Genomic DNA, 26,242 nt, shown 5'->3' with positions numbered 1-26,242 from the left:
AACAAACAGAGAAATGCCCTCTTTGCACTCTGAAGGAGCACAACGGAATATGTTGGTCGTCATTTTGGGGAATGCTAAATGCTACACATAGCTCCTCCAAGGCGTCCTAACCTTAAAGTAACACTACAGACAGTGGGTGTTTGTTGGTGTAGTACAGTATCCCAGAGGGTTTGCTGGAATCCCTCTGTGTATGGTCATAGAGAGGAATGATCTCCGTCCAACTGGACCAATCAGAGGAGAGCTGGGCAGAAGGAGGGAGGAAAAAGGTAGATGAGCTGAGGTGAAGTTCTGCCGTTCTTCCAGTCTTTCTTCCTCTTCTTTTTTCATCCAGAATTTCTTGTATTTCAATTCCTTCTCTCTCCTTTTTTTCCCCTCTCCTCACTCCCCCCCCTCCCTTCTTTCTCTCTCTCTCTCTCTGTCATCAGTAGCGTGTAGAGTACCAGTCATTGTCGGTCATCTGAACGAGCTCGTTGACCACATCCAGCAGGTTGTAGTTGTATTTGCTCAGCAGTCGCTGGTTCAGCGGCTGGTCCCCGAAACCCATCTCCACCAGCACGGCCATCATGGTGTCCTGGGTGGAGGCATCCACTGGGGGCTGCACAGGATCAACAGCTCATCAGTTCATGACACCTGCTACTAATTATAGAAAACCAACTGCCCAGCAACACACTGTATGACCGGACCAAGTTATGTGTGCTACAGTGGGATCATTGCCAAAGAAACTTGATTGGGACATCCCTAGTTTGACCACTTTAAGAGGACAGTGAATGAGATGTAAGCCATGAGCTGTGAGATGAACAGTTGGATATGAAGTGCTAGCTAACCTGTGTGGGGCCTTGTCCAGTGAACAGGGCTTTGTAGGCAGAAGCAGCCACTGACAGAGCTCCTTTCACCAGGCCGCTGGTGATGCCTGGGTGCCTGAGGAGAAACAACAGAGGTTATGTTCAGAGTGCTGACCTGTAGACAACAAACACATTCACAGCATCAACAACTTAGAAATAAAACCCCCAGATGAGACAGTTAATGCCTGCTCACACCAGCATTTCAAACAGCAAAGATCAGCAGTGAGATCTACTCATTCAATGGGATTGCCACGATTGATGGATTCACTCATAGCAGTGAAGTACATATGTAATGCCATTGCATGATAGTCATCCTGACCTTTAACACAGACGGCAATTACACTACTCACAAAAAGTTAGGGATATTCGGCTTTCAGGTGAAATTTCAGGATGAACCTAAAATGCATTCTAACCTTTCCAGGTGAACTTAATGTGACCTTCTCTAAACTTTTGAATGCACATGTCCAACTGTTCAGTGTCTCAGTACTTTTTGCACCAGTTGCTGTTCTCTAACAAGAAGCTTAACAGCAACATTCACAACAGGTTTGATCTATGAATTGACCAATACATTTCCTGCTTCAGTTAGAATTGGTATTTAAACAGTCCTCCTCATCATGCTGTTCACATTCTGACATCATGAGACCAAGACGACACCTAACAGTTGATCAGCAGCACCTCGCCATTGCGAGGCTTCAAACAGAGTGTCATCAGGAGGTTGTAACAGAGATACAGAGAGACTGGAAGAGTCACAGAAAGGAGAGGAGTGGACGTCCTTTGGCCACATCCCAATTTATTGAGACACTGAACATTTTTTGTTGTGGTATACCTACCACTGTTGTTAGCTTTTCTTTCAATAAATTGTTTAAGATGAAGAAACTACCATTGCATGCTTCTACTTAAATGCCCTACTTTCATGATATAATATCACTGTAGCATTCACTTTTTACATTTTCCATAAATTTCACCGGAAAGTCGAATATCCCTAACTTTTTGTGAGTAGTGTATAGCTTATTAACTGTGTGTCACCATCCAGTTTTATTAATTAGTGTGTTAGAGGTTAGCAACCACCACACTTTAACACTAAATATAGTGCAGAGACACACAGACCACTTTGTGGTGTGACCTGGTGTTTATCCAACAGAACTACACTGTTTCATTTACACCATGTGATGATGTTTCCTTTATTCAAACTGTTTATACGCAATTTTTTCTTTTTAAATGACCTGTGTTTTGTTTTACAGAACACACTGATGCAGACATGTTTGAGTAGAATTGTGTGTGTGTGTGACCTGGGGTCCTCAGGGTTGTCCTCCTCCGTGTCTTCAGTAGCTTCAGTGTCATCTGCCTGAGTGTGCTCAGGACCAGGGGCTGTGGGACGACAACACAGCACATTATACTCTACTTCATCACATGTCTTTCCAGTCCCAGAAATAAAACATACAGCCTGTGTTCACATCCTGCAACATGTGTGGGGCACTTCAGCAGCATCACCATAAACAGGAAGAAGCTAACAGTACAGCCTGACAGAGTGGTATAGTGATGTGCTCACCATCCTCAGTTTGATAAAGTTCAGAGCCCTCTGCTCCTTCTCCAGCAGCAGCAGCAGCAGCAGCAGCAGCAGCAGTGGGCTCCACATCTGTTTCACCATTGCTCTCTGGACTGCACAACACAAGGAGCGACATGTTTCATTTAGTATTTAGAACCAGTGCGACAAACATTAGGGCACCCCAAAAACCCCACCACAAAAAAAGGTTGAAATTAAAGCTGCACTGGGGTGTCCTCGCGCAGAGTGGTTAAAACAAACACCACGTACTGTACCTTTGTTACATGTCATCCCTCTCTCTCCCTCTCTCCCTGCAATAGCTCTGATAACGCTACTGTACACTGCCTGCTCGGCAGCAGAGGGAAACACACCTCTGACTCCTAATGAATGCTAATGCTGCACTGTGTCTGCTTGGATGTGTAAACAAACATCTTCAACATAATGACAAGTGTTATAACGAGAAGACTGGTCATTATTTAGGGGGTTGGAATTACCTGAAAGTCAATAGTTCACATGTAAAATTCAGCATAATGTATAATTCCACAGCACCAGTTCCAGCAGTGACACATCCATGCTGTCATAATATCACAAATACTGTTTTCATTCACTAATTGTTTCATATTACTATCTATCTATCTCAGCAACTGTCATTAAGCAGTTACCAAGGTTATACCCTCTGAGCCACTGGAATGCTTTTCATGTGAAACATCTATAAAGGAATGCTGCCTTTCATTGACGGTAGCTTGTCAACAATCAAAGAAAGTTGATGCTGTGGGAAATAATTAGTGAGGGAACAGTGAGAGCAGCAGAGTGGTGAGTATGATGTGACTGTTGTACTGATGAGTGCTGTAGAAATGTAAATTATATTGGATCTATGAAGACACTGGGTAGAAATGGAGGAAGTGATGAGGGAGCTGATCAGAGGACAATCAGGCTTTTTATAATGAGATAAAATGTACTTACAGTGGCACGAAAAAGTATGTGAACCTTTTGGAATTTCATGGTTTTCTGTATTAATTTGTCATAAAATGTGATCTGATCTTCATATAAGTGAAGGGGATTGATTAATATAATGTGCCAAAAATAATAACACAAAAGATATTCTGATCTTTCATGTCTTTACTGAACACACTCATTCAACATTCAAAATGGTAGTGGAAAAGTAAGTGAACCCTTAGAATTAATAACTGGTTGACCCCCCCCCCCTCTCTTCAAGTCATTCCGTAGCATCTCCATTGGGTTGAGGTCTGGGCTCTGACTTGGCCACTCCAAAAGGCGGATGTTGTTTTTCTGAAGCCATTCTGTTGTGGACTTGCTCTGGTGTTTTGGGTCATTGTCCTGTTGCAACTCCTACAGAGTTTCAGCTGACGTACAGACTTTCTCACATTATCCTGAAGAATTGTTTGATACACTTGGGAATTCATCTTCCCCTCATTGATTGCAAGCTGGCCAGGCCCTGCTGCAGCAAAGCGGGCCCAAATCATGATGTTTCCTCCACCATACTTTACGGTTGGGATGATGTTTTCATGATGATGCAGTGCTCTTGGGTTCACTTTGACTGGGCGCCCACTTCTTGGTAGAGTAGCCACAGTCCCAAAGTGTCTTCATTTGTAGACTGTAGACTGGTTCTTCTTGTGCGGAGCAAACTCAAAAAGTTTGAGTGGTTTTTCTCAGTCAAAGTAGCTCTAGTCCAGCTACTTTGACTAGACTCCAGGTATGCTAACACCTGACTCCATTTAGCTTTTTTGAGGTAATTAACTCAAGGGTTCACATACTTTTTCTTGCCACTGTATATATATCTCTAATACTAGCCTGTTTCAAATAATGGCCTGAGATGAATATTTACAGCCTAGTTGTGCTGTGTTTGTCTCCCACCCTTCATACTGACCTTGGTGTGACAATGGCTTTAGGTGGTGCCACCACTTCAGGGGTCAGCGGCTCATCGTCCAGTGTCTGAGATGTGCAAAGCATGTCGTTGGCGCTGCTGGTGCCTGACATGCCCGTCCCTGAAGCTGCGGACGCTTCATCCAGCTCTCCCAGCTGCCTCTCTGAGGTGGAACTGTTAGGGTCGTCTGGAGATAGAGTCTCTGGGTCTGTGGGGGTCTTGGCTGGGATGTCACCAGGCTGGGACAGAGCAGAGCTGCAATGGTACAAGGATGGGGATGAGTGTGACCACATACACCCTCCAGCCATATTAGAGGTCCTTCCTCAAAATAATCTAATTCACATTGGTTTCATGGATATTCTATGAATTATATCATACTATACTACACTATATTATATTATATTATATTATATCATATCATATTATATTATGACAGATTTTCTATCACAGCCAGTCACATACCTGTACATGGACTCCCCCAGTGGCCGACTGGTGTCGAAGCAGTCTGGGAGGATGATGATGTAATCCTCTGAGGAGGTGGAAGAGGAGCGACTCCTCGTCCCCTCCCTCTTCTCTTCTCCCTCTTTCTCCTTCTCCTCCTCTGGCTCCTTCTCTCTCTCCTTCACCCTGGGCTCCACACAGATGTTCTCCATGTGGGACGCCTCACCTTCAACTGTGTCGGGAACAAGAACACTGATAAGTTTCTCAGTTGACACAGCCGAGGCATAGTTTCTGTCATCGTCACAATTTCCTAAAACTTTTTCAACTCTTTGGATAACCTTATGCTTGAAAGTCTGATTCGCTGCTTCGGTCGTCACACACTGGACCTCAGCTGTGAGCCATTCTGAAGAGTTCAATACCATTTTGTTTTCCCAAAATCCCATGCTAATACGTTCTTAGCAGGTACATGATAGAATTATTTTCTTCGTAAATAGCAGTTTGTCTGCCCTCCCAGCACTTCTGTATAGTGTCTCTGGGTACAGGATACAGCCACTGCTCCCAGCTGCTGTTCACCAACAAACATATATAGTGGTAGGTATATGATTGAACTTCAGTCAGAGCCAGACCAGCTGTTTCCAGCGGATTCCACCATGTCCTGACTCTGGCTCCTGTGTTGTACTTAATGAGACTGATGTCTCACTTTTGCAAATAAGTGTAGTTCCAAGAAAGTTGAACTGTTCCTTTAAAACTCAAGTCCAATACTAACTGGATCAGGAGGCCACTGAAGAAATCAGAAAGGTCATCCATGAAGAGAATGACGAAGAATATTTGTTGATAACCTTTAATGTAAAAAACAACTTAACACCAAATTAAAGCTGCAAGCAGCGTTGGAGGGCCCTCACACCTTCGCGCACGTCGGGGTGTGCGGCGGCTTCGTCCTGTTGCTGGACTCTGACCCTTCCATGTGGCTCCAAATTTTCATGCATTTTGGACAGTGCTTGAAGGAGTTCCTGTGTCACCGATGTGGCGCTAGAGAACAGTCAGTAATCACGTCCTATATTCCAGTATATGAAGTGTTGACTACACTGTGAAAATTTCATGCAAATGAAATGATTATTGGCACGGAAGTCTTACTTCCTGTTGCCACCAGGTGGCACAATGAGTGTAGTTCAGAATGAGTGTGTAGACGTCTTCAGACTGGGACTGTGTTCAGACTGTCAAGTTACAGCACAAATTTCCATTTCTTCAACTAAGTTCAAGCCCTTATAGCTCCTTCATACTTTTAGCTAGAAACCCCATTGGAGTTTAAACGTTCACCATCTTGTCCTCTTTCAGTCCATCATTCAACCTCCTTCGTGCCATTCACCCTTTCATCACGGTCACCTTTCGAAAATGAAAAGTTTTTCCCTCCTTTTTCACATTTTACACGAGTGTGTATGTGGTGGAATGTTCAGGGCTAGAGTGGGCGATGTCATCGCTAGAGTGGAGATGAGCGGAAAAATCGCCAGAAACTTTTGCCTTTCACTCGCTCTTGCGGCCACACCGTTTCACCCACAGTCACAATTTATACATCAAAACGTAGGAAAAATCCTTGTGGACACAGTGATGTAACTCAAAACACACAGAAGCGTACGCAGCTCCCACTACGAGCCTCGGAGCGACGGGAGTGCCGACCGACTGCCTCATTGACTGCCATGTTAACTGAGAGCTCAAAGTGGAGGAGGGAGGCAGAAACTAAGACTTTTCTAACCTGCTCCAGTTTTCTCATTTCACAAGTTAGAGACCTGTACGTGTTCAGCAGACCCTCTTCTCTCCACTGATTAAATTTGATATGGCTGTGATTAACCTGCTGAGAGAAAGACGTCCGAGAATAAAACATGCACTTCCCCTAGCCACTAGGTGGCGCTATGACTATGGTTCAAAATTGGCATATACATGTCTTCAGAGCCGGACAGTCATCAAACGGTATAAATTTGGTGAAGATAAGACCTTGTAGAGTGGAGTTACAGCACTTTAAACGCTCATGGCGAAGGAAATTTTATTATCGTAATTCGCTGCGTCGTCACGGCAACAGCTTTTGATGGAGACTCACAGTTTTCACTACAGACCAACATCAACGTCTTGAGGCTTTCCTGACCAAATTTGAAGTGGATCTGATCAACTGGCTGGTCTTGAGCCATAATAGCGTAAAACATAGCATTTCCTGTCGCCACCAGGTGGCGCTATGACTGTGAATCAATATTAACATGAAGACGTTTCAGGGCGGGACTCTTATCAAACATGTCAAGTTTGGTGCTGATTGGATCATGTACAGTCAAATTATTAACAACTTCCTGTTTCATGGCGAGTCATGGCGAGACACTGAAGTTTGACAGCTCGCCACGCCCAAACCGTTAAAGTTTTATAGAGACCTTTAATAACTTTTCATCGTTGATGCTTTTTCTACCAGCTCACCAAGTTTGAAGTCATTCGCTTCAACCCCCTCGGACTAGTTCATTCATTTACGTCCCCTGTAAATCGCCAAAAATGCATGGAAAATCCAATATGGCCGACATCCTGTTTTTTGCATCCTGTTTCATTCGGTCACATTCTGCCTCTGTCAGTATTGTTATCTGGTGTTCCAGAAGAAACAGATTTATGGACTAAAAATGCATCTACAATCCACTGACAATTAGACAGGAAGCAGTGCACACGGACACACTGTCGGACCGTGTGGCATTATCAATTCTAAATTTGTGTTTCACTGCGTGAGAAAATGGAAGTGTAGCGTGAGAGTGTATGAAAATGTGCAAAATGAAAATTCTGTGAGTTTTGTGGTCAATGTGTGAGGTGGCAGCACTGAAACGTTTCACAGAGGTATTACTGGGTGAAATTTAAGCATCGGTGTCTATGAGAGATCCAACCAACCAGTGCATGATTTGCAGGCCTGTGCGATAAACCAGGGTGGGACAAAGTCATTGTTTTGCAAGTCAGAAGTAAGTCTCAAGTCTTAGCTATGAAGCTATGAAGTCCAGTCCGTGTCCCAGACTTTAGGTTTCATGTCCTAGAGTCATAATGTTCTGCTCACCAAACAAATTGCCATCAAGTGAGTGTAAATCTAATTTAATTTGATTCAATTCTCTGTAAATTTACAGAAATAATAAATGCATTTTAAAGCATTTGTAATTATGACTGTCAAATAAATGTTATAACATTTAAAAGCAAAATGGTCATGTTTCTCTCCCTTGGTACATTATCCCTGAGGGGGACGAGGGTGGGCTTCCATAGCATTTCATCTGTAACAAATGTTCAAATGCAGAGTAAATACTGGCCTACACCCACAGATAAAATCTTAAAAAATGAGATGAGCAGTAGAAATGGAATGCTGATTAAATATGCACCTGACTCATCTAAATAGTTTACTTGGAACACCTTATTTTTCATGAGCCACCTGTTCTAAATACTGGAGGTCCGGATCAAGAACTGAAGTGGAGCAACTAAAATTGTTTGACTAAAGGAGAGCCACCACTCTGTTGGTCACCTTGGACTAAAAAAAGACACAGTTGTCGGTGAATTAGTTGACTTTTTGGTCAAGTGGAGTCTAGTCATGTCCTCGGACATTGGACTCTGCAATAAACTGCCAGGTCAAACAATGTGCTTGCAAATGTTCACTGTTTTCTCTCACATGAAAATGGTCAAATCAAGAAATGGTGTGTCAGCGGAATCACTGTAAGTCACCTGAAGTAGTGTGCTCCTGCAGTGTGGAGGCCCTGGGCGCAGCATGGAGCGGGGTCGGTGCTGAGCTGGGGCCGGGCCCCGGGATCAGGGCCACAGACAGCGGGGCAGGCAGGGAGGCTTTCAGTGGGGGAGGGAGGGAAGCTTTCAGCGTAGCTGGTGGTTTCAGGGGGGTTATAGAGCTGCTGAGGCTGCTGTCTGGGTTCTCCTCTGTTTTTACTGTTGTACTCTTCACACAGGAGGAGGAGGAAGAGGAGGAGCAGGAGGAGGAGGAGGAGGAGCCGCCCTGAGCTGCTGGACGCACCACTGAGAGCAAACAGGAAGTCCACTACAGTTACAGACTCTACTGGATACTTGTCTCTTCACTCACATGCAAGCAAATGCAGATGCAATCTGAAATACTGCTGGCGCTGTGCACAGAAATCAAAAATGGATGCCGAAACATTTCAGTGCCAGCAGTTTACTCACAGACTGGTATTTCAGCCGATGTCTCAACACTGGATTCTAACAGAATATTTCACTTTTCAACAAAGCCAAAGGCAATTCTTCCATTATAACTCATTATACACATTATGGGAGGTTGAACTCACAAGATGGAAGGCAATGTATCAGGAGACCAAAAGAACACACAGAAGCATCTTGCTGAATGATGTTGCCCTGCATCAAGTGTTTTCCAGATGACCCTGCCCTCTTCATTGCCCCCCCCCCGCTGCATCAACGCCATCACTCAACTGAATGAGGAGGCAGCGTCTTATCACACAAGGCTAATGTTGGTGTGAGCATAGTGTTGTTGTTACTTACTTCACATCCACCTTAACGGTGCCCTGTGGAGTTTTCAATGTTCTGTTTACAGTCAGTGTTATTCACCAAAACTTACTGTGTATCCTTGAGACATTTCCTCACTCACATAACACATGCAAAGCCAATTTCTCTTTAAAGTTGGCATCCAGCACTGTGTACATCCATGTTTACTTGCTAGCAGTCTTCTACGTCCTGCCTTTGTTGGGACAATGCTGCGTTTCTTGGCACAGCACTGCATCCCTGCCACCTGACAACCGGTGGGATCGTGTGACTCCCTGAGCAGGACTGTGTATCGTATCGCCCATGTGCACATGAGCAAACATAATGTTGACACCCACTTAAAGCATTCAGAGCACTACTGGTCAAAAGCAAAGTACACTAAGCTAATAATGTACACAGAAGGCAGAACACACCTCAGATACTGTGAATTAGAATTTACATATTCACATATATCTAAAACTCACCAATTGACCTGTGAAAGTACAGTGGAAACAAAGCTGTGAAAATAGCTACATGCTGAAGAGTAAGAAGACTGCCTACCATCCCAGGAGTTCATTCTTTTCAGCATTACTTTCCCATAATGCATTTCATGAGTTGCTGGACACAAATGCCCAGGTTCTATCACAAAATATCTAGTACTGTGACATGAAGATATGTGGTCTCACATTCCAAAATGTTCACTTTTGGAAAGAGGATTATTTTACATATTCACAACACAAGGTCGACACAATTACTTTGATTTTTCTCTGATTTTGTTCTTATCAATCAAAAACCCACCAAGACTGGAATCAAATTTGCGAACAATGTAAAAACCACCACACCAGTCACGAGTCTAAAAGGACAGCTGCAGACCTGTAACCCCTGCTGACTGACCTGTACCTGGCCCTGGACGGGACCCTCTTAGAGGGGCGTGGTCGGGGGCCTCCTCCAGGGTCATTGAGCGAATCACAGTCTCACAAACAAACTGAGTCCCACTGATGTCATCCTCCCCTTCCTCTTGCGCCGGGACTCCGCCTCCTTCTGCTGCAGATCCCGCCCCATGAGGGACATCTGGGGACCAGTAATGGGCAGACACATGTTATGATGTATAGACCTCATCTCTTTCAAAATGAAAAGATGCTTCATTCATTCATTTGCTTTTCACCAACCTATCCACAAAACTGCATCAAGGTCGTTTTAACAAAAGTATGAATAGGAAACTCCATTACCCATGATGCTATTGATGGCTTCAGTCTCTTCCTGAATGAGACCCAAAGAGGGACTGCTCTTGTCCTGCAGGTGGCCATCTTGAGGCAGAGGGGACATGCATGGAGTCATGTCTGCATGGAGAAAAGAGGATAGAGGCAGGAAAAGTACTGACCTCAGGTCTGTTCATGTCACGTCCCTACAGTTACCAGCACATTACACTGGTTGATTTGGAACTACAATAGAAGCTGCAACAAAAAAAGACTAAAATAACAATTGTATTTGCGTAAGCGGAGTACTGGCCCACGGTCTGTTTTTCACTCTTCTCTAACATATCAGCAGGTTAGCATGGACAGAAAGTAGCAGCATCGTATGAGCTCAAAGTTCCTGAACCTACAATGAAACTCCTAGAAGTCTTCTTACCTGCAGGGGTGTTGTTTGGCACACTCTCCAACTCTTGGACGATGTTGATGTCCAACAGCTCAAAAGAAAGAAGATCCTGAGAGCATAGCAAGAAAAGATAGCTAGTTAAAGATGCTTTGGAGCTGCATTATGGGAAATGTAGGCAGTGTTTTGTCCCACACAAAGGATTAAGAGTCAGGGTGTCTCTGCTGTTTCCATTCTGAACTTTTTATGTGTCTCTTTTTTTATATGCCATGCTTCAGTGTAGGGATTTCCTTCTTTTCTCTGATGCAACTCACTGTAAAACTGAAAATCTTTAGGGTTCGCACTGCTGGTCAGACAAAACAAGACATCTAAAGACATCACCGCAGGCTCTGAAAACTTGTGCTGGGTGTGTTTCACCATGTCTGACTACATGATTCAACATGAGACATCAAAAATATGACATTGTTTTACAGGAAGAGAAAGTTCTGACACTGATAATTCAGTTTTTTTGTATTTTACTGTAGCTTTAAATACAAATTGAAGAAATAGGCCTTAATTTTGAAATGGAAGTGTGTTGAAAGAGTCGAGCAATTAGCAATTACACTTTTAGAAACTGGGGTTAAACTGTGGAACTACACTGTAAAGCAGGTCAGTGTGGGTATTGGATAAAAGAGCCATGCACTGGTTTTAGTAAGACGATGTGGAAGCAGGTGATTTTGCTCAGTGAAGCTTGTTCCATCTGCCTTGTGGACACAGTGACAGTGCTGTAGTGTTTGCCTGCTCTCTATCTGAGCAGCAGTCACCCTACAGCACTAACTGTGTGTGCAGTGGTGGAGAGTTCATCTACTCAAGTAGTGTATTAGCCTACAGTGCTGAGGTACTTGCACTTCCATTTTCTGCTACTTCATACATCTACTCCAATACCATTTCAGAGGAAAACATTGTACCTTTTAACCGCACTATATTTATCTTAATCGCTACTTGTTACTTGCACATTCAGATTATGAATACAAAACAACTAATTAGCTTCATCTACCCAGCAGTATATAGAGTCATTAAAATGAGCTCCTCCTTCACCAGCTGCAACACTGAAGTGATGCTTACACACTAATGTATCAATTATTATAATCAAACAATATAATGAAATGGGCCATTCTGCATAATGAGTCCTTATACTTTTAGTACTTCAAGTATATTTTGATGCAAATGCTTTTGTACTTTTACTAACATTGTCAATGCAGGCCTTTTACTTGTAACAGAATATTTCTACACAGTGGTATTAGCAACTTCTACTTAAGTAAAAGATCTCATTACTTTTTCCATCACTGTGTGTGGTCTTTGTTGACCAATGTAATTTTAGGTGTCAGTAACAGTATGGGAGGGGGAAAGTTGGCTCGGTGCATCCCTAGAAATGAACCGTTGTTGCAGCCTTGGTGTAAAGCGTACAGCAGTGTCATGACTACAGATTATTACCTGTGCAGTGAGCAGGTCAACAGAGGGGATATAGTACTCTTCTTGGTCCACTGACATCAATGGCTGCTCCCTAGAAGCTGCACAGGCTTTTCCATCCTTTGCCACTGGGTTCTTCCCCTGCACATACAGCCACATCATGTCATGCAGACACTGCACACACACATATCTACAGAATGTCTCTGTGTTTGTGTAATTATGTAGTTTGTTGATTTACACACTCACATCCATAAATCTATTTTTTTGATTTTTTAAATTGCCCTCATAACATTCTTGTTTTCACTCAACCGCCCATTCGTTCTACCTGAGGTGTGACACAGGGTGACACCAGTATCCCATCAGCCATCATGGGCGCAGGGGCCATAGGATCGACCACAATGCTGCACCACACCCTGGGCCCAAACTGCTCACCAGCATGGGCCAGACGCCAGTGGGAGGTGTAGGAGCCCTCCACAGTGGGAGCACACAGTGCCACACTCACTATTCCAACCTGGGCACACAGACAGGACAACGTGGATCAGTGATATACTAAGTAACACAGTGAAAGAGAAAGACCAGTATGGTGCTAATGTGATTCAGAGCTACAAGGTGAAACCAAGAAGGATGAGCTAGCTGACAAGTTCATGGTGTTTTCCAAAGATGTGTGGAAAAGAAAACTTTCAACATGTTGCCATCTCACCTGTCCTGGCTGGAGGAAGGGGACAGACACTTCTCTCCAACGGTCCCCAGATCCCACTGCCAGGTTTCCCCACATGAACTTCAGCTGCAGGGAGTAAACAAGGCTAAATAAGATGCTCACCTATCAGTGGTATATATCAGTGGTGTCTTTCCTTTTACAATACAAGTGGCAGCAGAAGTAAGTTTGTTAAAGCTGCACCAATCAACTGTTTTAAACGAACAAGAGGTTACTCGTAGTAAAGGGTCTACAGAGAATTATCACCAACTTTGCAGTTCTCTTTGGAGCCTTTTAGCTTCTTTCAGCTAATTTGTTTAGTCTTACTGTCTCCAACTTTACTGTTTTGGCTGAGTGTCACAGCTCTCGTTGCAATGTGTTCAGCTGCAGCAGGAAGCGGTTTGCATTGAAAAAGCTCTGATGAAGCCACTGTACACTACCTGCACAGTAGCAACAGACAGAGTTCACGAAAAGCTGGGGATCAAAGTGGAGCACTGAGTGGCTAAAGAGACAGCTATGACCCTCAGGAGTTGGTGGAGACCAAAAACAGAACTAAAAGAGAGAGAATATTGGACTTAAATTCATCAGGTGAACACAGAGTGGTACTTATGAAGGTATTTACGAAGACTAGCCTGCTTTTGCCAGGTATTAACTCTTAGACAGTTTTTTCCTACTGCAGTGGTTGTCCTGTGGTAACAACTCAGGCACAGCAGCTACATGTACACATTTCCTCCCATATTTCATACCTCTAAACAGGAACACCTTGAGTTACATTTTGACATACATTCCTCAGTTGCCTTGTCGTCAATTATACTGACACAAAAGTGCAGGGGAGTCCATTTTTAAATAAGGACTATCGCAATTTGACTGTTTGACTGTTAACGGCCACAAGTCGAAGACCTGTAAACGCTAACAGCACAGTGGTTCTTTGAGGGTTGATGCTTGATTAGATGGGCCAGAGGGACGGGGGAGAGACGCTTGGCTGTAAATGTATGGCAAACCATGAAATAATCGTTGAGACATTTCACTTAAAACCGAGGATAAAGTTAAACAAACCACTGAATATATGCTGAGATATTTTCAGTCTGAACCACATTGGTGGACTGATCAAGCATCCAACATCACTATTACAAGAGCCGAGCCAGTAGCATAGCATAGTATTAAAAATTCTACTAACAATTTGTCAGCTACTAGCCGGATTACTTTGAATTTTGGTGAGGATATTCATGTTCTCCCAAAGATACATTTATTGGTGGCACCTTTTGATCCACGCTTTTCCATGAAATTTGAAATTTGCTTTTCTTTTAAATGATGAAAGATGACGTCTTTACCTTAGTATCAGCACTCCAGCTGATAGTTCCAGTATTCCTCATTTTCCAGTACTTGATAAACTTGGTCCCGGGACGCAGTCGGGTTCCATCAGGAAGGTTTTCGTCCAGAAATGCAGCTGTCATGGCTGGAACCACCAGGGGACAGGGACGCTTCGGACGCCTGAGCAAAAAATGAAAAGTCCTTTTGTCCTGCATCTCTCTAGCGTGGCATGTTCAGACCAGTGCTGATCATTTGTTGCACTTCTGAGCAGGTTTAAATGAACCTTAGTTCCAGTTGTACTCCCACTGTATTGTCAGTACCCCCCACCATTTATTTAATAAATTTATTCATATTACTTTAAGATAGTAACTTTTAATCTGTTATTTTTCTAGCTAATTCAGCATTTATCCAAGCTAACCATTTAAACAATTACTTTTGCCTATTACCTCTCTATGTATCCACTTCTTGGCTAACTATTTCCTCTTCTGTGCTTGCTTCCTCCTTAGCTTTCACGCTTAATTAAAACGTTCTAACCAACTTAACCTAAGGATATGTTTTAATTTAAACTGTAATTTATATTTGCTTCACATTTCTTGAGCTACTCCACAATCTTTCCTCAGAACCCCCTGGATCCTGAACTGCAGAGCTACCCCCTGGGGTACAAATATACCCAGTTAAGACTCATTTTCTTCATTTACTCTGACATGAGAAGATGAATTCTTTTTCTCTAGTGTGCACACCAACCTAACTAGTTTTCCCATGTCGTTTCTTGTCACCTACTCAGGGCTGTTGTGCTGGGTGGCTCTGGGCTGCAGGAGGACAGGGGAGGAGCTTCCATCTCTGTGGGAGCTCCACTGTATTCCCCGCCTCTCCATCCTCAGCTGTTTCCGGATCTCTTTGACCTCGGCCTTCAGTAGGCGCTTCTCTGCTTTCAGCCGCTGCTTCTCCGCCTTTCGGAAACTGCGGTCTCCTCGCCTGTAGAACCTGAAATGGAGCAGCCATACAAAAATGGGAAAGAAATGAAGATAATATCATGTAGACATGGATGCTGGCCATGCATAGAAACCCCAAAAAACAGCAGGGCTGGAGCCTGACTGTACATACATATATTCAGTCCATATATTCAGGCAAAGGTACAGACAGCCTTTTTTAGAATATGTACAGGTTTGGCATTTCAAAAGTGAAATAGATATTTGGCAATGGCAGGGCTCAGCTCAGGTGAAATAAAAGGGATTACTTTATTGATCAGTGATCCCCCTGAGACATCTGAGTCCTCTGTTTCTGTACAAACAAATTACCTAAACAAAAGAGGGTAGACCCAGTAAAAGATGGATTACCAAACTGCCCTAGCAGGTATAAAATCCAGAGGCCCCAGAGGTTAGAGGGGGGCTGAACCAGACCTTCTGTGAGAGACATTACTTACTTAAAAATCTAAAAGTTTCCAACACATGCTGTATAGTGATTTTTAGTCATAGTATTACTTCAGGGCACACTAGAGGTCAGAAATATTTTGTATAATTTGTTGACAGAAGTGTCTGAAAGCTGCCTGGAACAAAAACTATAAATCATGATGCGGTGCTTTAATCAAACTATCTGGCAATACGTAAATAGTTCAACTTAGCTACAGCTTGGCCAGCGAAAACCATGAAATAAATCAGTAATAATAATCCAATAATATATCATACACTTTCTGCAGAATGAGCTCTTTTACATTTGATAGTCTTTACACTAGAGTCTTTTTAAATTACAGTATTGCTACCCTTACTTAAGTAAAAGTATGAAGTATGAAACACGGCCCCACACTACAACCTTACTTACCAACCCATTTTGATTTTTAACATGTGCCACTATCAACCCCAGCTATAGCAGATACCTAATATTTGAAAATTTGAAAAATAGAAGCAGTCTTAAAGTAATTGTAATTTAGCTGCGGTGCGGTACCTGCTGTGGTCTGGGGCAGGTGATCCGTGCTCCGGGATGGACAGAGGAGTCCTGGCTCTCACAAGGTTGTGACTGGGATCGTGGGAGAAACTGCAGGGCTCACACAGTGTACAGGATGTACACACACTGAGCAGAGAAGGATGAAGTGAGGGTGGACGCAGGCAATCGAAAGGGAGCGAGAGAGTGAGGGAGAAAATGAAAGAAAGGGTTATTCCCACAGAAGAACTGACATCATGAGTTTCAACATCTACAGAGGCAGCAAATCCATAAGAACCCTCCAGAGAGCACAAGACTGTCCGATGAGACAAGCAGAGGTCTATTACGCATGGAAAGAGAAAGCAGAGCTTCAGCCTTATCTCTGACTACACGTAAACACAGGATAAAACATTCCAAAAGCTTTTAACACCGGAAACAATAATAACATGTAAATTACAGCAAGGCAGCAAATTCTTCAGCTGATTTTCTGGAAATGTTGTTCTTATATTCTCTAATGGAAGCTTAATTGTTAACGGTAGCATAATAGTGGTCAAAATATGGCTGAATTGAAACTGAAACAAATAACTGATGTGTGTTATAGCAGAGAACCTGAGAGCAGCAGAGTGGTTAGTATAATGGGTTAGTGATTTACTATTCCAGAGTGTAGAATTAGCCATTAGCCATTTAGCTGCTGACATCACATACCTGCACTGGTAGCCTCCTCCGGTGGTCTGTCCCCTGCAAGAGGAGCAGGGAGGAGTGGAGGAGGATGGAGCTCCAGGCAGAGTGGAGGAGGAAACTTCAGGGACCTGCTGGGCCTCCGCTCCTCCTACTGCTTCCTCTCTACCTCCCCCTCCTCCTCCTCCTCCTCCTGCTCCTCCTCCTCCTCCCAGGGGCTTGTGGATGCAGCACTGTCCAGAGAACTCTCGGCAGATCTTCTCCACCGCCTCACGAACCACTTGGTCCTTAAACTGGAGGGATGGGGGGAGATACAGGGGAGGAAGATGGGAGGAGAGTCTCAATCAGAATGGCTAACTTGTGCTGAAAGACACCTGTCATCTCCATCAGGTTGTTCTTACCTTCTCCATGTATGAGGTGAACCAGGCTGGAGGAGTCTTGTCTTCTTCTCTGGTTCCCTTCACTTCTTTCATGATCACCTGATTGACAGAAGAGGGATTAAAGTTGTATCTCAAAATCTGCATTATTGTCAATGTAAAGAATATAAATCAAGAAAGGGGAAATTCCAATCCTCAGATAAAGCTTTTTGGGGGATTTTTTCCTTATATATGTAATTAGGAAACATGTTTCTGTAATAGCAAAAATCCTAAATGTCATCCTTAACTGAGACAGGATTTCAGAACCCAGACCAACAAGTCCCAAGTAAAGTCCCAAGTCCTGAACTTTGTCTGTCAAGTCCTAAACAAGTCTTTATGTGCCCTCACCAAATCATTGCCGTTTGTTTTTTAATCTGTATTTATTACTTTCAAATATTAAAAAAAAAAAATACTTCAAGGCAAAACAACGTTATTCTTATTACACTGTTTTATGCTAACCGGTGTTTTCATTAACACCCTTTTTACTCATTAACACCCATTTTAAACAGTGTAGGCTGAAAAACAGACAAACCTCTCAGCAGCACAAACAACAGCACCTCCCACATGACCATACAGTCCAGTCTGCACCTCTCTAAAACAGTGTCAACACAAACTGACCTTCATGAAGGAGGATGTATTGCAGGTGTGTTGCATTTATTTGGTTTTAACTGGGGGTACCTAATAAAATGGACACAGTCAGTCTGATAGAATTAACTAAATATTTTATGTGCCTTAGAAAGTAATCTGAGGGTACAAATGAATGATCGTAGCTGCAACAATAGTGGGTACAGTGTCGAGGTGTATATAGAACTGGCAGGTGAGGTATCATGACAAATGATGACACATGGACAGAGAAACGCCCAGTGTCCTGTATGAACAGCTGTGTGTTGTGATGTTACCATGCCCTGTTCCGGCACCGCAGCCTGGACTTTGCGGCTGACCACTTGGGCCAGAGCGGGGCAGTGCTGTGGCGGTCTGAAGCCCCTTTTGGGCTCCGTTCCGCTGGCCTTGGTGGTGGAGACCCTCGCCGGCTGACCCCGAGTCTCATACACATTCATGTGCAGTCGGTTCCCCTGCCTCGCTGCACTCTGGGAAAAAAGTGGACGGGTTAGTCTCACCTGCTGCTATTTTTGGATGAAATTCTAAACTAAGCTGTGCCTTTCTTCTGATAATAGGAAAAATGCTTTACAAGAGTTGAGACCAGTTCCCTTCATGACAACCAAATGGGCCAAACCTGCCCTTAAACCCCAGACTTTGCTGGGACCAGTCGTGCTTATGTCAGGTAGCCATACTCTACTTTGATACGCCTGCTTCCACATGGGTTTGAATACAGATAAGTGGCACAGAATGAATGGATGAACTGCACCTCTCCAAGTCTTACATATGATAAAGTCTCAAACTCGGTATTGTCATCATGTTTTTTTGTCATATGGTTTCCCTCCACAGGGGGCATCCTAATTACAAACCATATGTCACCATGGGCTATATGAGCAGAGCTCAGATGTACTGTACAGTAAGTCTTTCTCTCGCATAAATACATTCAAATAACTTACCTTCAAGGCCTCCTCATACTCCACTGGAATAAAAGCAGAAACAGTCTTTATTAACATGACATTAAAATGCAGCATCTCACAGGGCGTTCTGTTTTGTTTAGCATACTGTGTCTTAGGACTGCTTACCTTGGCTGTTAATGGACACCTGGAAGAAGAAAGGGGAAAGATTCTTTATGCAAATCTTTCAACATTTCCACTGCGATGTCACTTTGCTGTTGGTTCAGTGATACAGTTTTAACAATTTAAGGGGCACTCCACCATTTTTTTGGAATGTGAAGCTCAATTTAGTCATCACGAGGAGTACTACTCAGCCTGAGAAACAGCTGCACATTGTCTTTTGTGATGCTTATCTCAGCTGGGTCTCTAGACTATAAAATATATAACAGACTGTAAATTGAGGGTGTAGAGTTTCAAACACGTGAGCATTAAGAGGTAGAGAGGGTTTAAAGAAAGATGCTGTTGAGTTGCATTGGGGACCCAGAATGTTTCTGGTCCCTGTTGCACCTTTTGTAATTCCCCCAACTTTAAGGATGTCCGATACTTAATTGCTGAAGTGTCCCTGTAGAAATTACAGAAAAGCAAGTAGTGTAAAGTAGGGCTGGGCAATTCATCAAAACTTAACCAAAACTGACATTATGGACCCAATTTTTTTGCCATACTGATTATTCGAAAAGTTCATTCCTATAGCCTGAATACAGTTAGCTTTGGGTTCATTTCATACATCATTTCATATATGGTTTATCATCATCATTAACAGGAGAAATGTATAATAAATCCTGATTTTAGGTGATACTGCCCAGCCTTACTGTAAAGTGTAAAAACAGCAAATAAGACAAAGCCACGGTGACAACTAGGAGTCTCTCACCTCCTCGTTCTCCTCATCGAAATAGGTCAGCTGGAGACTGCACAGGCCGAACGAACGCTTCACCTGCACGCCAAACACAAACACAGAGACATGATGGGGGTCAGGATGATGCTCAGCTGTCCTTTTTGGATGACACGCATAAATAAAGTGGTCACATTTTCAGACCTAACAGTCATTTCAAGTAGGACGAACTCAGTGGCTCAGAATAAGTTGTGTGTGTGAGGTGGTGGTGGTGGTGGTGATGGGGGGTGTTCCTGTAATGTTTCTTCTCTTTGCCAAGAGACTGTGTGTGTGTGTGTGTGTGTGTGTGTGTGTGTGTGTGTGTGTGTGTGTGTGTGTGTGTGTCAGCCCTTGCCATCAAAAAGGTGACCTCTTAGATGACTCAGTGGCTTGTGTTCATCCCTGCTCAGCCACAGGAAGCAGTGTTCAGGGAGTGGGCTCCATTCACACTCTTGTTACATAGGCTCACTTTCCCTTCTGTTCTCATTATGCTTCCACACGAACCAGTAAGAGCTCATTTTGCATGTGTAATTCAGCAATTCCAATGAAAAACAGACAGCTAAACCTATACACCAGACCCACTTGCACCTCCCTCACAGACAAAGCAACAACTCAAAGTGAAGCCTGACATGTGTGACTCAGCAGCACTTAGACAAATGAACTGTCCGAGGCTGTTGTGGAGAGACAGGCTATAGAGTAGATTAAAAGGTACAGGGATCCAAGCCCATGTTTCACCTTCTTTCTTGACACTGGCTGTTTAAAATGTCACTAATTGAAAAAACGGGTCGTCTGATCTTTCACCTTTCCAGCTTTCTGTGGCTTCAGGCTCATTGAGACACTATTGACCATTTTCCACAAAACACATGGTAAAATGAAATCAATGACAAAGGTCTTCCTCTGCTTTGGCTTCCATTTAGTGTCACGTCCGGAGTAGAGCCCAAATGTAAGTTCCAGGTACTTTCCAGGTCTTGCAGCTGTGCTGTTGATCATGACTGGAGGAGCAGATGTGCTGTCTCCTCAAAACAAGGATGACTGCAATAAATGTGTCTGCTGTCTGAAATGGGGAAATGACAAGCAGCCAGTGGCCTTGGAATCTCCATCAGTGTATTAACTTTTCTATCATGTTCATATACATTTCAAAGGCAAAATCAGCACTACTGCTTAGCTTGTTCTGCATTCCTATTTAACTTTCCTACCTATCTGCAGATAAAAATGACACAGTCACATTGTGGAGCCTAGCACCACAATGCCATGTTCAAATCATATTGTTCAGACCGTAATTATGAGCAACCGAGTCTGGAATTTCTCACTTTGTGGAAACAACTAAAGGTGTGAACACAACCAGTAAAAATGATATGACATTTTCCTGTTCTTCCCATTGTGCAGGCATTATGTGAAGGCAGCACAAGCCCCAGGTTACAGCTTGTTGACTCATAATTAGCTTCTGCTCCCTCAGCACCCCCATGGCAAACACCAGCTTCAGCTTCAGCTCCAGCATACACACGTGTAGCCTAATGTCCACTGGCACATGTATTGGGTAGAATTGGTTGCACTGAAGCGCTCAGTGACTTTCAGTGTGGCATTTCCTGACATTTCCAAAAACCCAGTTTGTCAAACTTTTGTCCTGTTTTTATTTAAAGCGTACTATATAACTTTAGTGACCAGGAATAACATATTGTTCCACATAAGCAATCAAACATGTTGTTGCTCAATTCAATTCACTGCTGCACCAGGTTTTGCTGTTACAGCCTTATTTAACCTGGTATGACCTGTAGCCTACGGTGGCTAATCTTAGCTCATCTAAAGTACATTTTGCTGTGTATTGTACATTACTGACAGATCATTCATTATATGATGTTTCTCTACTACTGTTACAATAGTAACAGTTAAAAGTTAAATGCCTCTCTAAATGTTAAAAGATAAACTTCTGTTAAGCATTGGGCAGGACATTCAGCATTTAGCAAAACGTTTAGCTGCCCTTTAGCTTGATGCTAAATTACAGTTTAGCATTTTATATACATTCAGCATTTAGCAAAACATTTAGCTGCCCTTTAGCTTGATGCTAAGTTACAGTTTAGCATTTTACATAGACATTCAGCATTTAGCAAAACATTTAGCTGCCCTTTAGCTTGATGCTAAATTACAGTTTAGCATTTTATATACATTCAGCATTTAGCAAAACATTTAGCTGCCCTTTAGCTTGATGCTAAGTTACAGTTTAGCATTTTACATAGACATTCAGCATTTAGCAAAACATTTAGCTGCCCTTTAACTTGATGCTAAATTATAGTTTGGCATTTAGATAGACATAAAGCATTTAGCAAAACATTTAAGTACAATTTAGCTATATGTTGAATTACTGTTTAACTAGCATTTAGCAGAGCATTAAGCAACTGTTTAACATTGAGAAAAGCAGCAGCAGTAAGATGGAGAGCTGCCTTCACATGATAAGAAATGTCCTCTTCGCTCACTGTGTGGTAGGCTGCAGGCCGTGGGGGCAAAGGAGAGCAGGTAATATAATATTTTGCCATCACAGTTTATATAGCTATGCTTGTGATTAGCATAGCCCCTGTCACCTTCTGCTTGACAATAGCTAAGGTACATAACCAGCAAAGCTAACTTTAGCACTGAATGCTAGCATTGAATGAACTAGAATGAATTTGAGTGAACTAGCAGTCATGCCTACCCACAAATCAGCCTCATCTGACGACTGTGATATATTTTTATGAAGTTCGGGGGACACAGAAGATGTTTTTTTGATCACTCTCTACCTCCACTGCTTGTGGCGCTTCTGGCTACGTCACATAGAGCTGCTATCTACGCTGTAATCATTTGAAGCGCAGCACTTGGTGGCAAAGGGTGGTGTTCTCTCCATGGGAAAACAATAGCAGTGGCAGCACAGAGCATCATGAGCAGCTGACTTCAGGCGGTAACACCTCTTTGTGCTTAAAAAGAACATGAAGTCAGTTAAACACGTCTCCGCCTGAAGCTCCTCTCATCCAAACAACTGAATGCTACAGCATGAATGCTTTCGAGGACAGAAAGTCTCAGGTGTACGATTCGTGGCATCAAGAGATCGTTTGACTCTACATGTGCGACTGATTATGTGAGCGTTGCTTTGTTTGACTTTATTCAACTTTCCCAGCAGGATGTCAGGAGTAAACCTGTTCCCTGTCAAACAACTGAAAGTAGGCCAGTCTGTGTTCACCTGTGACTCCTGACAGAACAGCTAAACGTATTGCTTATTCCTCACTGAGCCTTCCTGTTGGCGGGTTTGACCAAGTCACTGTAAACAAACACACACACACACACAAACACTTCCCTACAGTCTATTCGGCCTAATCAACAGGGAAGCCAGGGATGGTTAAACTCATCCTGACCTCGCTGAGGACCTACAGCCTGGAAACCTGGATTCACTGAGTTTGTTTTACCTGAATTCTCTCCAATCTTCAAAGCTACAAAGACACCCATGCCCTTAAAAGAGGAAAATTATAATTCAGTAACAAATAAATCATGTAATGAAGCATTTCATTGTCGTAACAGACAATAAATGGTGTCAGAAAGAAGTAGAAAGTGAAGGCACGCTAGCCGTAGTGCATTTCCTCTATGATTGCTGCCTTGTGGTATATTCATCTATGCACACTAATTGCTAACAGTTGGGTGACAGCTCAACAACAGTCCAGCTGCCTAAAATGTGACTTGTGTTGCCATGGTGACCCATCAGCCACGTGCTTTTCAATGACAACCGCAGACGCAGCCTGAGTCTGTTGTCTACAGAGCCTACAGACACACACTGTACACAATGGCCTCCTCTTTGTTCGCCGAGCACTGGCACTCAGACTCTGGACGCAGCACGATCATGGTTACGCACACGTTTTACCGGATGAGTTCAATCTTTTAAATGTCAGAGGGGTAACACCACAAACAAAAAAATGCCAGCAAAATGTCATGGAAAGCATGACAAAGCATTGGATTCATACTTTAATTGGTTCCTTAAACTTGCACTACAGTTACTGTTAACTTGCACTTTGGTTTTACTCGCACATTACATCTGGTACTGTTTATAGTCTATATTACATTTTGTATTTATTTACCTGCAAAACCTGGAACATTTTGTACATTTTTTATTTTGCTTATTTATTTGTTTGTATTCATGGTGGTGGTCATTTAACCTTCTATCCATCTATCTATCTATCTATCTATCTATCTATCTATCTATCTATCTATCTATCTATCTATCTATCTATCTATCTAATTGAAATGTCCTAAGAAAGAGACATGTTTTCAAAGACTCTCTGAGTCGTTAGTGCAGGTCTGATTAAATGATATTTCAAAAATAATAATTGTTTCAAGTCCTGCACTGCAACTACTGACAATCAAGCTCTGCATGGTACATTTTATCTTTTTCACCTCAGTAAATGGTAACATTTAACAACAACTTACCAACAAATGGAGGGGTACACACAGCCGTAAGACATTTGGGAGTGTTGATAATGATCAAATCTGTCAAACACGCACCTCTTCATGAACACTAGGAACATTCATGTGGGCAAAGCTCACCGAAAAGACAGAAAAAGGTTTAAGATAGGAATACTAACATATTCCCAGTGGTTTATAATCCTGGTCGTCTGCTGCTTGTTTTCTGGCCGACTAACTAGTTAAGTGAAGTTAATTGGATTAACCTGCCCAACTGTTTGACAATAGAAACACTAACTTATTGGCTGCGTTCCATTCAAGTGGGTCAGTGCAGGTACTGCTATGGTGCATGCTGACATGCTGCTATCACTGTGATCTTCAGGGATCACTGAAAAATCCTTGTTTTATAATACACATAATAATATGTCTGTTTCATTATGTAAGGACTGAGGCATTCAATAGTAAATTAATAGCAGATTTACGATATGTTATGGTATTTTTAATCAACAAGTATATCCAGTTTGTTCCTTGTACCACAGTTTACCACAGTAAGGTAAACTGCATTGAAATTAAGACGATACTTCCAATCTTTAAAGTCTAATCTAACCATCTGATCTCATCTACAGAAAAGCAGGTGCTTAGCTGTGACTTTAGTGTAACGGTGATACATGAGAAGCACAAAATGGGGTTAGCCCAGAGGTGTAGTGGTGCATGTACGCAGGTATACAGAATACAGTCATTTACAGTATACCTGCCTAAACACATGAGTGTCTGTGTGTCTGTCAGTGTTGCAGAACAAGGCTGCAGCTAATGATGTTACAGTATTTCAGCAAACAGCCCTCCTCTTGCTGTCATTCCTCAGCCCGCCAGCTTCATGGGAGCATCCAATGGATGGCTGTAGTTTAATACAACAGTAGCAGCGAGATGACTAGTAATCCATCCATGATTGTAACTGTTAGCTGCCAGTGTTTCATTACTGTTACCTACAGGTAGTACATATTTTTTTCCCCCCAAATAGCAGCGTATTCTTCGGGGTGGTGTTATACTTTTGCTTCAGTTGAAGACACCACTACACCACCAGGCTGGCCAGCGACATCACTGTGCATCAACAGCAAATTAAAACAGGAGCAGGTGTGAGAGGAGGAAGACGTCTTCAATATGATCCAGTACACTAAATAAAAGCCTGTGTGTAATATGAGCCCATTCCGACTAAACAGAGCAGTGTGTAGCAGTGTTATGGGATTAGGCATATCTACTATTGTTCTGTTTCATAATGTGCCTCTGATAATAATCCAGTTCCCTGATTCACAGTGAACCTGACTGATGTTGTTTCCATCCAGCTGACACACCAGAGGAGCACATTTCAAATGGTGGATCCGAAGTCCTCAGACCAGTTACTAGTTTCCATGACGACAGCCCACTGTAGTAGTCCTGCAAGGACTGCGGTGTTACTAACCCACCTCCCTGTCCTCTGAGGCAGCCTGTCAGTCTGATGGAGGCGTCCACAGCTGTACATCTCACTTCACTCCCTCAGCGCACACACAGTATGTGGCTACAGTAAATGTGATGCTACCGTGTGTCACTCAGCACGATCTGTCTGCCATAAGCATATGTGGAGCTGGTGGGCTGTTCCCTTAAGGGTTAACATGACCCTCCGATGTGCTACACCAATGTCATCCTGACCACCAGCGTGCAGAGACGCAGTAAATGAGTGTGTGAGAGCAGGTCAGCAGCAGCAGCAGCAGCAGCAGCAGCCGGACCGCTCTGTGTGCGCGGTGCTCGGTGCTCGGTGGGGGGATCGGGCCCGGTGCTTCTGCCCTCTCTTACCATGGCCTCCATCGACTCCCAGCTCTTGGTCTCGGATCCCGACAGGAGGAAATTTTTGGAATTTCCCCTGAAATTCACCTTCAGATTGATGTAAAAGTCCATGGCGTCGGCCGTCTGCGCTTTAACGCATATTACACACGACGGACACGGAGCGTTTTCCCCGACCAACAAGGGATATTCGGCTTAATCTCGCCAATTCGCTCCACTGTGTCTTATCCGACGGGGGATGAGGCGTATTTTGTGTTTACATCAGCGTCCTGGGAACGCCCACCCTGCACCATGTGTCCGGAACAAAGGTCGCAACTTCCGCTAGTGCGG

The 26,242-nt window shown here is 43.2% G+C and overlaps 1 protein-coding gene across 1 annotated transcript; it reads right to left on the bottom strand.

Annotated features, from left to right (window-relative positions):
- Positions 1-358: 358 nt before the first annotated feature.
- On the bottom strand, positions 359-26,141 carry nbr1b (NBR1 autophagy cargo receptor b). The gene is made up of 23 exons (XM_070847756.1): positions 25,925-26,141; positions 19,682-19,744; positions 18,943-18,961; positions 18,817-18,839; positions 18,163-18,351; positions 17,249-17,326; positions 16,875-17,140; positions 16,194-16,319; positions 15,033-15,236; positions 14,273-14,432; positions 12,948-13,031; positions 12,573-12,758; positions 12,272-12,388; positions 10,835-10,910; positions 10,435-10,545; positions 10,100-10,276; positions 8,429-8,731; positions 4,733-4,943; positions 4,274-4,525; positions 2,392-2,501; positions 2,132-2,210; positions 825-918; positions 359-595 (listed from the first exon to the last, which is right to left on the bottom strand). The coding sequence occupies exons 1-23, from the start codon at positions 26,024-26,026 to the stop codon at positions 422-424; spliced, it is 3,204 nt and encodes a 1,067-aa protein (XP_070703857.1). The 5' UTR covers positions 26,027-26,141; the 3' UTR covers positions 359-421.
- Positions 26,142-26,242: the final 101 nt, after the last annotated feature.

This window comes from Pempheris klunzingeri, chromosome 17 (genome assembly GCF_042242105.1).
Source record: "Pempheris klunzingeri isolate RE-2024b chromosome 17, fPemKlu1.hap1, whole genome shotgun sequence".
Taxonomy (NCBI): Eukaryota; Metazoa; Chordata; class Actinopteri; order Acropomatiformes; family Pempheridae; genus Pempheris; species Pempheris klunzingeri.
Note: the sequence above shows the minus strand (reverse complement) of the source record. Positions and strands in the feature narration are given on the sequence as shown.

What these genes read in the sequence shown, in the direction of transcription:
- nbr1b (XM_070847756.1), bottom strand. Translation starts at nt 26,026, where the DNA reads ATGGACTTTTACATCAATCTGAAGGTGAATTTCAGGGGAAATTCCAAA. An exon ending in CCTTCCTCCAGCCAGGACAG is followed by an intron (nt 12,759 to 12,947) that starts GTGAGATGGCAA and finishes CTGTGTGCCCAG; the next exon opens with GTTGGAATAGTGAGTGTGGC. An exon ending in TTGACCTGCTCACTGCACAG is followed by an intron (nt 10,911 to 12,271) that starts GTAATAATCTGT and finishes CTATGCTCTCAG; the next exon opens with GATCTTCTTTCTTTTGAGCT.